At 33.0% G+C, this 15,078-nt stretch overlaps 1 protein-coding gene across 5 annotated transcripts in view; it reads right to left on the bottom strand.

Annotated features, from left to right (window-relative positions):
* Positions 1-15,078, bottom strand: part of RAP1GDS1 (Rap1 GTPase-GDP dissociation stimulator 1) — a 166,410-nt gene that overhangs the window by 87,496 nt on the left and 63,836 nt on the right. For all 5 annotated transcript variants that reach the window (XM_049630899.1, XM_049630900.1, XM_049630902.1 and 2 more), the window contains one exon: positions 8,722-8,847. In XM_049630899.1, the coding sequence (XP_049486856.1) occupies positions 8,722-8,847 (126 nt within the window). The remainder of the gene's footprint in view (positions 1-8,721; positions 8,848-15,078) is intronic.

The following is a 15,078-nucleotide window of genomic DNA, read 5'->3' as shown; positions in this document are numbered from 1 at the left end:
CATCACTCCATTATATTATCTATCTTTTAAAAGGCTTTTCTGTGCTCCTGAAAAAATCCTTTAACATTCTCTCCACAGGTTGAAATCCTATGCAGATTAAATGCCTTCTTTTTCATGGATACTATTGAAAGAGCTCAATCACAAATGAGGTCCTTCCTAGACCTATATTATGTAACCTCTTTTAGCATTTGTTACATAGTACCTTGTTTTTTAACATTGATATACATGCTTCAATACAATGAATACACTACAACTTCTTTAAATATGAGACACACTTGGACAGAAACAGAAGTGATTATCAGCAAAATCATTTTCCCCCTCACATTATTTGCATTGGTTTTCTAGAACAAGGGTAAATTATAAACTACTTAAAGGCTGATACTTACCAGAAATCTCACCTGAAGTAGAGGCTTGTGGCCAAACACAGAAATTCTCCTGAGACTAGGGATGCTAATGTGTAACCTATCACCATAGGTTGCATAGAAGGCAGAAGCTAATAAGTTGTAACTTGTTCATTACCTGTTCTAAGACTTGAGAGTATAAATTCCCTCTCCCTAAGAAAGGGGAACCTTCTGGCATTATTAGTGGGAATGCAAACTGGTGCAGCCACTCTGGAAAAGTGTGGAGGTTCCTCAAAAAATTAAAGATTGAATTACCCTAAGACAGAGAAATAGCACTACTAGGAATTTATCCAAAGGATATAGGAGTGGCTGACACAGAGGCACGTGCACTCCCAATATTTATAGCAGTGCTATCAACAATAGCCAAATTATGGAAAGAGCCCAAAGGTCCATAAACTGATGAATGGATAAAGAAGATGTAGTTTATATATACAATGGAATACTACTCAGCAATGAGAAAGAATGAAATCTTGTCATTTGCAACAACGTGGATGAAACTGGAGCATATTATCCTAAGTGAAGTAAGTCAGAGAAAGACAGATACCATTATGTTTTCACTCATATGTGGAAGTTGAGAAACTTCACAGAAGACTACGGGGGAAGGGAAAGATAAAGGGTGGAAGGGAGTGGGGAGGTGTGGGGGGAGAATGGATGATGGGCACTGAGGAGGGCATTTGTTGGGATGTTTTATGTAAGTGATGAATCACCGAAATCTACTCCTGAAGCCAAGAGCACACCATATACACTGTATGCTAGCTAACTTGACAAAAAAATAGAGTAAAATAATAAATAAAATAAAATAAAATAAATTCCCTAAATCTTATTTTGGGACTAGCAATTTTTTGTTGATTTTTTCCTGAAAGTCAAATTTGAAAATTTGAAGGGAGAAAAAAATAGAGGCAACTGTATCCTCCATTTTAATTGCACAAACCCAGTAAACCAAAACAAACAAAACCTTAAAAACCCCAACAGTTATTGCTGTAGATCATACTTTAAAATTTTATATGCATGTGTATACATGCATAAGTGTGTATGTGTGTGTATATATATATTTCCTCCACACTACAAGTAGAGTTGAAAGAAACAAGGTCATTTCACATACAAGAAAGAACATGTATGCCTCTCAGATATAAGGAGCTTTGTAAACTTTTAATTTTGAAATAATTAGATGCTCAAGGAAACTGAAAAAAAAAAAAAAAAAAAGCAGTACAGAAAGGTCCCATGTACCCTCCATCCAGCTCACTCGAAGGGTCACATTTACACAACTTTAATACAATATACCCCAACCAGGAAACTGCCACTGATACAACCCACGACCTTGTTCAGATTTCATCAGGTTTCATAGGCACTTGTGTATGTGTATGGACATGTATAGTTCCAAGCAATTTTATCACATATATAGATTCATACAGCCACCCTCAATATGTGGTATTTTTAAATATTCACTTTCATGCAAATCAGATTTTTATCAAATTGATAACAGGCTTAAAAATAAAAGATAAGCATTTTTTTTTGGTCTCAGAAAACAGAAACGTGGATACATTATACAACATAGAAATTGAGCATGTACAATGAGTACAAACAAAGTAGAACTGTATTTTGGCTGAAAATAAACTAGAAAATACATTCAAGTCAAAATTTCAAATTTTTAAGTTGTATGCTTTCAGTTCACTAAAAAACAATATATCTGGGCTATGATGTCCAATTAAAACTTAAAGTATTCAGTATTATTTCTTGGATTCTGTTGAAGATTTGGTATAAGAAACAATCATATGGAGACTATCTAGGCAATTTTTATACAGCCATTATTGAAGATGCTGTCTCCAATGACAGCCAATATCCTCTGCATATTTTAAGAGGGATGTGTACAGATTCATCTAGGGAGCTGATATCCCAGTGATAAATCTCTTCTAGCATTTGTCTCAACAGTTTTTTTTTTTTTTGACCAAAGAACTAGACTATTTCTCCTTAGCATAAAATAAAAATTACTCAGCATAACAACTTTTTTTTTTCACCCTGGCTGCCAAAAAGCTCAAATTAAATTAGTGCTTATTATGGTAAGTATATTATCCCTGATTCTTAAATGATTTATCTTTGCCTCTCTTTATATGGCTTCTGGTCCTTGTATCTTTATTTTAGATATCTTATGTATATTAGTATATGTATTACATTATGTCACAGCACACTTTTAGAAATAATAATGTATGGACTGAATGTTTGTGTCCCTCCAAAATTCACATCCCTGATGTGATGGTAGTAGGAAATAATTAGGTTATAGAGGTAGAACTCTCATAATGGGATTTGTGCCTTTATAACAGACAGGAGAGCTTGCTTCCTCTCTTGCTTCTCTCTCTGCCATGTACGCATACAGTTTGCTGTGGGCAAAAACTACTGGCTTCTTGATCTTGGATTCCTCAGCTTCCAGAACTGTGAGAAACAAATGTTTGTTGGTTAAGCCACCCAGTCTATGATATTTTGTTATAGTGGCCCAAACTAAGACAAAGGATCATGCATATATGCTACATATTTCCTTTGTACAGCAGCTCAAAATTTGTATTATACATCTAAATATAAACCTAACTTAATTCACACAAGTCCACTTTACCAATGAGGATATTAAAATTCAGGAAGATTAAATGACAACTTAGTAAATGGCAGAATTGGAAATCTTAACATCTGCAATATTTGCCTTCCAGGGGCATAGTAAAATCTCACTTATTTATAATTACTATTTTAAAATGAACTATATTTTATATAAGCAATGCACTATTTGCTTAATTTCTAAAAATGGCTCCAATTACAACTCCTATCATCTATTTATTTTTATTCTGACCAAAACCCACATAAATTTAGTGTGTACTTTTAACTGTCAACAAGTTGTGTTCCTTTGTGTATTTTATTTTCTCTTTCATATTAGAGACAGACATCTTTAATGGCGTGAAATTTTTCAGTTTATAATTGTGTTACAAAACAACATTTTTTCCCAATATATTCAGCATATCTGTGTAATAAAGTATTTTCATGTGATAATAGCCATAATTACTATCTCTAAAAATTGCAGTTGCATGTAGTTTTTTATTCTCCTATACATAATACACTTTGGTGATAAACCCATTCTTATACAACAGATTAACTGATAAAAGAATCTGGTTTTTACTTATTGGATAATAATTCTATTTTATTCTAAAACTGACTACTGACACAAAGTAGGGTAAATGTATGAACCTGCAAAACTCTCTAATACATGATTAAATACTTAACCTAATTTATACCACTGAAATAAGCATTTATTTTAAATGCCAGGCATAAGTTTGCAAATACACTTTGCTTACTTAGGCAATTTCAAAGCGTGTCTGTATTATAACACATACTTATCTAACCAACTTATATTACAAAATACTATAGAATTAATGCAAATTATATTTTAGCATTTGCAATCAGAATGATGAATTCTTTTTTTACATAAAAATAGTGTAGCAAAGTTATAATCATTAATATATAAATAGGTCCAGGCATATATTTGGTATCCTTTCCATTTATACTTGAAGTCAATGAAATAAACAATATTTATTTCACTTCATAAATACTGGCTATGGCAAGCCTGATCATCATCTCATTTTGGATATTTATTTATTCTTCAGTGAGCACAAATCCAATTTTCTTCATATCATGTAAGATGGCATATTATATGTTTCTTAAGTGTGTACCTTTCCAATAATAGTATCAATTGTATAATAATCATTAATTTTCTATAAAGATGCACATTTAATTTTAATATGTATTAACTTGAATTGTACATTATTCTTTCTCTGGTATATAGAAAGGCAGAAATATTTGTCTAATCATTTTCTTCCAGCTTCTACTAAATAACCTTGGACAAATACATCTAATATCAATTATTTCCTGACCTCAAGCAGTAACATCTTCAAACAGAGAAAACTCAGTCTCCAATCACCAATTTATCCTTAACAAATTATAAATACAGTGTGGAAATTTAAAAAGCAGCTCTTCACTACCATAAGGCTATTTAACTATATCAGCAATTTAAAATGTGTACAGCTAGGGGCGCCTGGGTGGCTCAGTCGGTTGAGCGTCCGACTTTGGCTCAGGTCATGATCTCGCGGTCCGTGAGTTCAAGCCCCGCGTCGAGCTCTGTGCTGACAGCTCAGAGCCTGGAGCCTGTTTCGGATTCTGTGTCTCCCTCTCTCTCTCTGACCCTCCCCCATTCATGCTCTGTCTCTATCTCAAAAATAAATAAACGTTAAAAAAAAAAATTAAAAAAAAAAATAAAATGTGTACAGCTATATAAACAAAACTAGTCATTGAAAGAAGGGAATACTACAGAGATAGACAAATGAGAAAAAAAAGAACTCATTCTTTTTAATATCTCCTTTGAGAGAAATGTAAATGAAATAGGCTGAAGGCATGCAATTCTGAAATGTAATGCTACTTCTCTTTATTTAAAATCACATTACCCAACATATCCCAATTTTGCTAATTCCTTTCTAAATTGAAATACAAATTTTCCCTAATCTTTTTTTTTAATTTTTTTTTAATGTTTATTTATTTTTGAGACAGAGAGAGACAGAGCATGAACGGGGGAGGGTCAGAGAGAGGGAGACACAGAATCTGAAACAGGCTCCAGGCTCTGAGCTGTCAGCACAGAGCCCGACGTGGGGCTCGGACTCATGGACCGCGAGATCATGACCCGAGCCGAAGTCGGCCACTTAACCGACTGAGCCACCCAGGCGCCCCCCTAATCTTTGATTTAAAGCATCTCAAATGTCTCATAAAAAGGGTTTTTTGGCAAAGTTCAAGGCAAGACAGCTTTAAAATGTTGCTTATATCAGAAGACTGTTTGGATACTTGGAAAGAAAAATCCATAACTGAAGTATCTTTGGAGGCTCTTTGGAAGATCAGAAAAAAGACCAGGCATCTTAAATGAAAAATGTTCTTATCCAGTGATTCTTTCATCTCTATATGCAGGAGAAAGACTGGGATTCAAAAAGTTGATCACTAACAAAGCCTCACTCCGTCCTATTTAGCAGTTCTGTCAGCCTGCTACCTATGTTATGTAAGAGTTTCCTTCCATTCGGAAGAGTTCCTAAAATGTCAAAGCCAGTAAAACTGAAATCTGACCTACTTTTTTCAAAAGATTTCCATGGATTTTATGGCAAGTGTAATTCCTTTTACAGTTGGAGTTCTCCTCCTTTCAAATAAACTGTGTTAACTGAAATATCTTAGCAACTGCATTACCTTTTAAGGGTTAAAATAAAAATCCATAAAATATACACAAATTTTCTCAAATTTTTATCTCTTATAGTGAATTCCTTCTGGTGCTTTTTGCATATATTGGCTTTATTATCTGTTGTAAGCCTAGTAACATTCTGAATGAACCTGCATTAAAATATTATCCACCTAGGAGTGCCTGGGTGGCTCAGTCATCTCATGTTTTGTGGGTTTGAGCCCCATGTCAGGCTCTGTGCTGACAGATCACAGCCTGAATCAGAGCCTGGAACCTGCTTCAGATTCTGTGTCTCCCTCTCTCTCTCTCTGCCCCTCTCCCACTTGAGCTCCCACTCTCTCTCTCTCAAAAATAAACATTAAAAAAATGTTTTAATAAAAAAATTAGCCACTTGGGAGTGCATTTATAAAATGTAAGTAAACTGCTTAGTCTGACAGGTAAGTTTGATAAAACACCAATGTGAATTTTAAAACATGTATTATTTATAAGAAAAAGATTCCCTGTATTTATAAAGCTGTCATGTGTAGTTTTCTATTTTCTTTTTAAGAAGGAAGCATTATATTCTTTTTTTTTTTTTTTTTTTAAATTTATTTTTGAGAAAGACAGTGTGAGCAGGGAAGGGGCAAAGAGAAAGGGAGACACAAAATCCAAAGCAGGCTCCAGGCTCTGAGTGGTCAGCACAGAGCCTGACGTGGGGATCGAACCCATGAGCCATGAGATCGTGACCTGAGCTAAGGACAGATGCTTAGACGACTGAGCCACCCTCAATAATGAAGCATTACATTCTTGAGAGGGAAGAAGGCTAATTAATTAAAAGAGAAGTTACTCACTACTTTTTAAAAAAGAAATCTAATTCCTGGGTTCTTTCAAACTCCTAATTGTCAAAATATATAATGAGAAATGCATTTCAAATAAATTCACAAATCAAGCACACAGCATCATATTTACAGACTAAAATATCATTTTCGTAATTCAAATAAAAGTGCTGTACTTTTCTTACAATTATTCTGACAAAATCACTGAGATGTTCACAGAGATTTAATTTCAAATAAAAGGATAAGAAAGCATACAGGCTTATAGAAATTATATGCATAAGATAGCATGGCACAATGAATACATTTTATCAGATAATTTACAGTAATAAATCACTCTTTATATTTATACATTTTTAAGACTATTAACTTCACTTTCCTTAAACAAGGTTTACAAGTATAAAAAACAGCCTATATTTGCTATGCTTAATTTTCCATTTAACTATAATTTACATTGAATTAAATGAAAATGAAGTGGTTATAAATATTTATAAGTAAATGAAACAAAAAAAAATTAAATTCATAGCCTAAAGCACACCACAGACTTTATACCTCATAAGAACAGAGCAAATGGACTTTACTTTCATCAGAATGATAATCTTATTAACTACACATTTACTACCCTAACTTCATGGTTCTTTAGAGTACACAGGAAATAAAATTACTGTGTGCCCATAAAAATAATAGCAGTATGAGATAAGAGATCACTATGAGTGTTTCTTCTATTGTGCCAAAACTAAGGGAAACTCCAGGACAAAAGTACTTAAAATAGAGAATTCCTATATTTAAATAATGCATAATTTAAGAATAACTAAACAGAGCAAGGGTTAAAGAATACTTGTGGCAGCCCTAAATTCTAGTAATATAACACAGAAGGATAAGAATAAACATAGTAATGATCAATGGTCACCAAATACATGCCATCAATCTTTGACTATTACTCTGTAGAGATCTTTTTAACTTTTATTCTTAACATTAATGATATAAAATATATCTTAAATGGTTCACTCAATACTCAAAGCTAATACTGTAAGCTATGATGTTTAATAAAAATCCTAAATATAAAAAGGCAAAGTTACAAACATAAAGCACTAGAATTTTATAAATAAAGCTAATACCCTAGGATAAAAGGCACTAGAAGGAAGGAACAGATAGATAATTTTATAATAAGTATTGGGGACTGGAAATTGTAAGTTAAAATTCATATTAAGACATCCACATCCTCACACATAATATATTATGTTCCAGAAAAAGTAAGGAAAGGAGAATAAGTTAGGCTAGCCTTACCACCAATGCTACAAAGAAATTAAATCTGAAAGTTACAGTTTCAGTCTTTTTTCTACTTTCTTTTATCATAAATAAATATGTTTATGACCTTATTTTCTATCTGGTTTACATGTCCAAATCACTTTGTGAGGCATCGCCTATGATGAAAGGGTTATGTCTTTTGTGCATGAAATCACTGGGGAAAATAAATAGTAAAAGTTATCTTAGTTATATAAATAGAACTAAATTCCTAGGAGACTTTAAAGGTAAATGTTAAAATATGTGTTTCTGGCTCAGAAAATATAAATCTAAGGAAAATCCAGGATAAGGCAAATTTAACTGAATATACTAAGGATTTTTCTGTATTTTGTTTACATATTTGTGGAGAGGAGAAGTAGAAAATGTAAAATTTTTGCAATATATCCAAACCCAAGTTCTTGCTTTGTCTTTACCTGGCACGGTAGCGTATTACAGAAAGCGGTGAGGATGATAATGACATTATGACAAATAGGAATGGAGTCAATGCAGATGCAGTAGGCCAGTCTAGCTTTTGAGAAGACAATGGTTTTTATTAATGGTTTTATTGAATTACAAGTAATTAAAAATTTATTTGGACAGACTTAAATACTTTAAAAAACTGTGTTCATAAGCATTCTCATTCAGAGCTATAACTGCAATAAAACCTAACTGAAAAGACAATATACATTTGTTCTAAAACGCTTCAAAAACCCCAATTTCTCACAAATTGACTTACTTTCCTCTGAAAGTATTATTTGTGATAGCAGAGAAAAAGAATTCACTTCCTTAACTTCTTAGTTAAGAATCCTATGGCTCAAATTTCCACTGGTTCTGCTAAGCAAGCAGAGCTAAATCATCTGGCTCATGTTAGTGTCTTAGCCTAGAAAAGACAGTGCTAACACTAAAAGTGGAATTAGTCTGAAAACCATAATTCTTAAACAAAAGTTTTTAAGTGTATCATTGATATTTCAACACTTACGGCTATCGTAACATATGTTTCCTAGAGCCCTGCCCGTTTGAAGTAGCACTTCCTGGTCTTTGCTATTTAGCAGCTGCACCAGTGGTGAAATCAATCCAGCATCCACACATGGAATACGCATAAATTCTGAAAATAAGAGACATATGTAATTAAAAATCTAAAAATTCACAATTTACATAAATCACGTCCCTTAATAAATACCTACGATTAAAATGTTTAAGATGGCTTACCATTTGAAGAGTACATTCTGTTCAAAAGCACCATTATAACCCTACTAAATACTTCATAGAATAAGTACACAAAATGAGTGGGCTCTTATTTTTATTGACAGTCTCTGCCACAACCAAAAAGACTTTTAATTAACTTTCATTATACCTAATTGATCACTATCTTCTTATAATTACAAATGTGCTTGGGAAGCAATGTGTGATGATGGAAATATTGGCAATGCTCCTTCCATGAACCTGATAATTAACGTACTACAGTTATAAACTAAGTTATCAAATTGTGTGAATTTTCACTATATGGTCTCTAAAAAAGACAAAATATGGTTTTTTTCAAAGGTTCAAGTGTCTCATTAAAAATAATAGGTCCTTTTCAATTGCTAAGATCTAGTGGAATCATCTATTCCTTATCTTCATTCCTACTCTTTATTTGTATGGATCATTAGTATCTGCTGTTACACCCACACATTCATAGGTCTTAAGTACCAAATGCTAAGTTTTCTTATGCTTCCAACTCATTTTTCATTAGCTCTATAGTAAACCATTCTCAAATTTATTGTCTCCCAATAACAGCATCACAGTCGTGATGATTAGACATAAGTTTTACGGTGTCTCATGATAGACTACTACATAATTAAAGGATAATAATGACATCTAATTAATAAAAGTTCTCCAAATAATCAGTATTTAGAACCATTATTTTGGACATCATGATTTGCTGTAAGGATGTACTGGTCAATGAAGTTAGTCAACATACATCTAATTCCTCTACCTATAACCCATCCTACTACATAAATAAATCACTATCTTTTCAGTATTACTTTCAAGGGAGCCCACTCCTTAGCTTGCTCCACAAACACCATCATAAGCAACCCTCCTTCTCATTCTCTTCATTTTCAAATTCCTAGAGCACATCATATAGGGCTGTTATGTGAGCTGTTACCTCTGACACAACTTTTCCTGCTAACATAGCTATGAGTCACAGAAGTATTCCTCTCTACTTAAACAAAGGATTGCATTTCTATTATATCTCTTACTTACTACTGTATTATTGAAAGCTCTCTGTAATTTAAACTTCCAAGATTAAGAATACTTGTTACTTCTAAAGCTAACTTTTAAGTTTACTGTTAATTTTTTTTTAACTCCCTAACAGGAGTTTTCCCTATTGGGAAAACAAATCACGCTATATGTACTTCCAAGAATTCAATGACCATCTTCTATGGAAGATGACGCATCAATATACTTGTCTACCTCTTAAGTTAATGGTCACACTTCAGGATCTTTATATATTTCAAATCTTAAAATAGCACATCACCAACTCAAATTAATCAAATTAAAGACACATATTCATTATCTCTTCTACCTTTTCCTGTAACTAGCTTCCAACAGTGAGATCATTTTAATAACTACTAAAATAAGAAATTTAGGAACAGTCTGATTTGCACTCTTATGTCATAAATGGAATCTGTTGTTAGATTGTACTGGTTTGTTTGTTGCTATGCTTCACGCAATGGCAACATTGATGAGCTACTATTTTTGCTTTGATACCCTAATTGTCTATATGATACCAACATATCTTTCAAAATTCTGATGGTACAATCAACAACTTCAGTTATTCTTGAAATGATAGAGAATAAGTAATTACAGGAAAATTGCAGATTCAAATAAAACTAAAGCTGTTCTGAACATTTTTTTTTTAAATAGAAAAGCATATAAAGAACACCTTAAACACTCACCATGTTATAGGTCAATTAGGTTTCAATTTTTTTAAAAAGCACATTAAAGGGGCACCTGGGTGGCTCAGTCGGTTGGGTGTCCGACTTCGGCTCAGGTCACGATCTCACAGTTTGTGAGTTCGAGCCCCGCGTCAGGCTCTGTGCTGACACCTTGGAGCCTGGAGCCTGCTTCAGATTCTGTGTCTTCTTCTCTCTCTCTGCCCCTCCCCAACTTGTGCTCTGTCTCTCTATGTCTCTCAAAACATAAATAAATGTAAAAAAAAAATTTTTTAAAAGCACATTAAAAATAAAATAAAACTAGTACATTCCTTAGCTTTCAATATAAAGGCAATACTGCCAGTCCCTGAAAAGAGTAAATTCCCTTCTAAAACCTGCTTTTCAGCCAATTTGTTTTTTAACTGAGGAGTGCAGCCCTCCTTAGCTAGTTTTAAAGACATGAAGTTACATACTTTAGAAGGATATATGTAAAAATACAAGGAATCAATAAGGAATATGTTTAAGATCTTATATAATTAATATATATAATTATGTTATATATAATATAGTATTATAATATATAATATAGTGTTATATATGAAATATAGTATATAATAGCTATATATATAGTTATATAATATGCATATATATGTGCATTATATATATTATATATATAATATAATATTATATATATATAACGTAGTTACATACTTTAGATGGATATATGTAAAAATACTAGGAATTAATAAGGAATATGTTTAAGATCTTATATAATATATGTAATTATGTTATGATATAATATATAATATAGTATTATAATATATAATATAGTGTTATATATGAAATAGAGTATATAATAGTTATATATATATAGCATTATATAATGTAGTTACATACTTTAGATGGATATGTGTAAAAATATACCAGGACTTAAAAAGGAATGTGTTTAAGATATTATATATACATAACATAATTAAGATATTATATATGTAACATAATTATGTTATGTATAATATTATATATATAATTGAATGAATGGCTGTGACAGTCATCCCTGTTCAAAGGGGTTCCCACTAGACACATCCCTAGTTCACACTGCTTGTGCCTGTTACCTGATCATAGCTGGATGGACTCTGACTCAAGTCCAGACTATACAAGCTGGCCTATCAGATATTCTAGTTCAAAAAATCTTCTAAATGGGGCACCTGGGTGGCTCAGGTGGTATAGCACCCGACTCTTGATCTCAGGGTCGTGAGTTCAAGTCCCATATTGGATATGGAGCCCAGTTAAGAAAAAAACATCTACTAAACAGGATAATAGTGATGAATTAAAAAAAAAAAAAAGAAGAAGAAAGAAAAATCAGATCCTCTCTCGACAATTTTTACTCCAGCGGAGTGAGGGAAGGACTATCAGGGGAAAGCTGAAACTAAGATACATTCAGAATGACAGTGAGTGGAAAAACCAAAGTCTGTGGAAGCCATTATGCAATAGAAGGCAGAAACCATTGGGGTGCCTGGGTGGCTCAGTCAGTTAAGTGTCTGACTTCAGCTCAGGTCATGATCTCAGGATTTGTGGGTTCAAGTCTCACATCTGGGTCTGTGCTGACAGCTCAGAGCCTGGAGCCACTTGAGATTCTGCATCTCCCTCTCTCTTTGCTCCTCCCTTGGTTGCACTCTCTCTCTCTCTCTCTCTCTCGAAAATTATAAACATTTAAAAAAATTTTTAAAAAAAAGGAAAACATTAAGTATTTGTACACATGTATGTGTGTCTATGCAAGATAAAATTCATTTTGCTTTTTGCATAATGTGTGGACTTCAATGCAGAAATTCAATATAGAGCTTTAAGGAATAGGCATTGTTCTATCTCAATACCAACCCAAATTTATTAACATAAAGTTGATTTCTTAAGAGTAGTTTTTTCCTTTGTAGCAAAACACTCAAATGCTTGATAGAATATCTCTATTTCTTTCTAAATCCAGTCTTCCTTTCTTTTTTGCTTTTACTTTCCCAAACCTACTTGAATTACATATCATTTAGCATCATCACAAAGTACAGTACTGTGATAAAACTATAAAATAAAAAATTTCTTTTTATAAAACCTGCTTTTTACGTATCTATTTATCAAATATTAAAAGCCACTTTCAGCTGCCAGACAGAACCAAATCTATTTTATTAAAATTAAACTCTTTAAGCCAAATAAAAACAGAGTGCTAGAGTCTGCCTTAATGTTTGTTACACTAAACAATAAGTATATTCAGTTTGAATTTTCTCTAATAACCTCATAGCAATTATTAACTCTTAGCTTTTTATAGTTTTCTTTAGAAGAACAAGGAAAACTATGAGGCATAAATATATAAAAAGCTGTGACTTTTATATGCAGGTTGTTGTCACATTTTTCATTTATACTTTGTATTGCCTTTTGTTAAAAAATTGCTACTAATTCTTACAAAATGACAGAGGTTAAACTTCCAAAACTACAATATCAAGGAATACTTAAAGCTACCTGACAACCTGGTGCATTATTTTTGGTGGTGGGTATTAATTTTATCCAACAACTTTTCTAGAGCATACATCTATTTAATACTAAAATAGACATATACTTGTTATAGAGTAGAGGGCAAAATTAAAACAAATTTACAAGAGAAAACACGAGACTTCCATGTTTCTGGCAGTGCCCTCTCTAGTCCATCCAAGGCGTACACTTTTATTCTTTTGTGGTTGGGAGCATTCAAGTGGAAAAGTTTGATAGTGACTTTTATAATCTGATAAAGTACAGATGGGGGAAAAAAGCATAATGTTGATCCAAACTACTGATTCCATATTACGTTAGACTGCGATTTAGTTCTCAAGCTATAGAGGTATGAGAATCACTGGGGGACTTGTTAAACCAAATGGCTGGATCCCAGTCCTAGAGTCCCTGTTTCAATAGGTCTGAACGAGAGGATCAAAGAATCTGCATCCTAATAAGTTCCTGGTGATTCTGATGCTGATGGTCCAAGACAGGGAAGGAGTGTTTTAGAGGACTAAAGGAACAGAAGCCAAGTGGTTGACCTTTTGTCTGCTTTTTTATACCCTTTAACTTCAGTTATCAGCTTAATCTTTCAGGTCATACACTGCTCTCCCTGCATTAAAATCACTAGTACCTCTTCCACTGCTATCATAATATCTCATTACTGAAGAGAAGTAAAGAAGAATAAAACAAGGTGAAGCATAAATTCCAAAGACTATCACATATATTTTTTTAAATTTTGTATTTTAAAGAGAGAGCACATACATGTGGGGGAGAGGGGCAGAGGGAGAGAGAAAATCTTAAGCAGGCTCCATGCTCAGCACAGAGCCCAATGTGAAGCTTAATCCCATGACCCTGGGATCATAACCTGAGCTGAAATCAAGAGTTGGATGTTTAACCGACTGAGCTACCAAGGTGCCCCACATAAGTGTCTGAATCTCAGCTTTACTACCTACTAGCTGTGTAAAGATAGGCAAGATATTTAGCCTGTTATCTCATGTGCAAAATCCTATCTCATATGGGGTTGTTATTAGAATTTGAAATAATGTACATAACTCCTGGCACAATGTAGGCATATTAATGGCAGGCACCTAGTCTTAGGAAATTATTATTATATCTTGACAATGCAATTCTGAAAAGGAGGAAACATTCATAGACACCTCCTATCTTGCTTATTTCTTCTTTGCCTCAAATCAGTCTTAAGTGTATTGCATAGGGGAATATTTTATTTAAAGGTATTAAAATCCTTTACTGTAATTTATGATCATGGCTATGCTCCCACATTAAACTTGCACATGAAACTTCTTGCTAATCCTCTCGAATTTCAACATTAGTATGCTAATTTTTGGGAGATTTTGTATGCACAAATTTAAACATAATTATATTTTAAGGTTAATCTGAATCTATGAAGTATATGCTAATATTTCTCCTCTGTAGTTACATAAAATGCACAGCAGAGTGGAGATGAAAAAATCACCTTCCAATCTCTTTTTAACTCTGGTTCACAAAATCTTGTTTTCACCACCAAGTTTCTAAAAAGAAGAAATATAAGCCCAATTAATGTACTCTGTGGGTCATGTTGCATTTCTGAAGATATTATATATTTTTTAAAAAGATTCTAATTTACTTTCTCAGCCAGTCACTTACAAAAACAATGTGGTGATTAAGCAAAAAATAACTACTTAAATGTATCCCACTTATTTTAACCAGTAGAGGTAAGTGATATGCCCTTAACAAGCCTCTGATTAAAAGTATAAATGCTACAAATTCTATTATGTCTTTAGAACATAGCTGTCATCTACTAAAGTATTACTAGAAGCAACCTATAGCAGCGGAGTTATCATGAAACTGTGACAAAATATTATAATGACTGATATTAAAAGTAAGATCACAGAGGAATGGCAATCCACAAA

The sequence above is a fragment of the Panthera uncia genome, chromosome B1 (assembly GCF_023721935.1).
Source record: "Panthera uncia isolate 11264 chromosome B1, Puncia_PCG_1.0, whole genome shotgun sequence".
Classification (NCBI taxonomy): Eukaryota; Metazoa; Chordata; class Mammalia; order Carnivora; family Felidae; genus Panthera; species Panthera uncia.
This window is presented reverse-complemented; position numbering and strand designations above follow the sequence as displayed.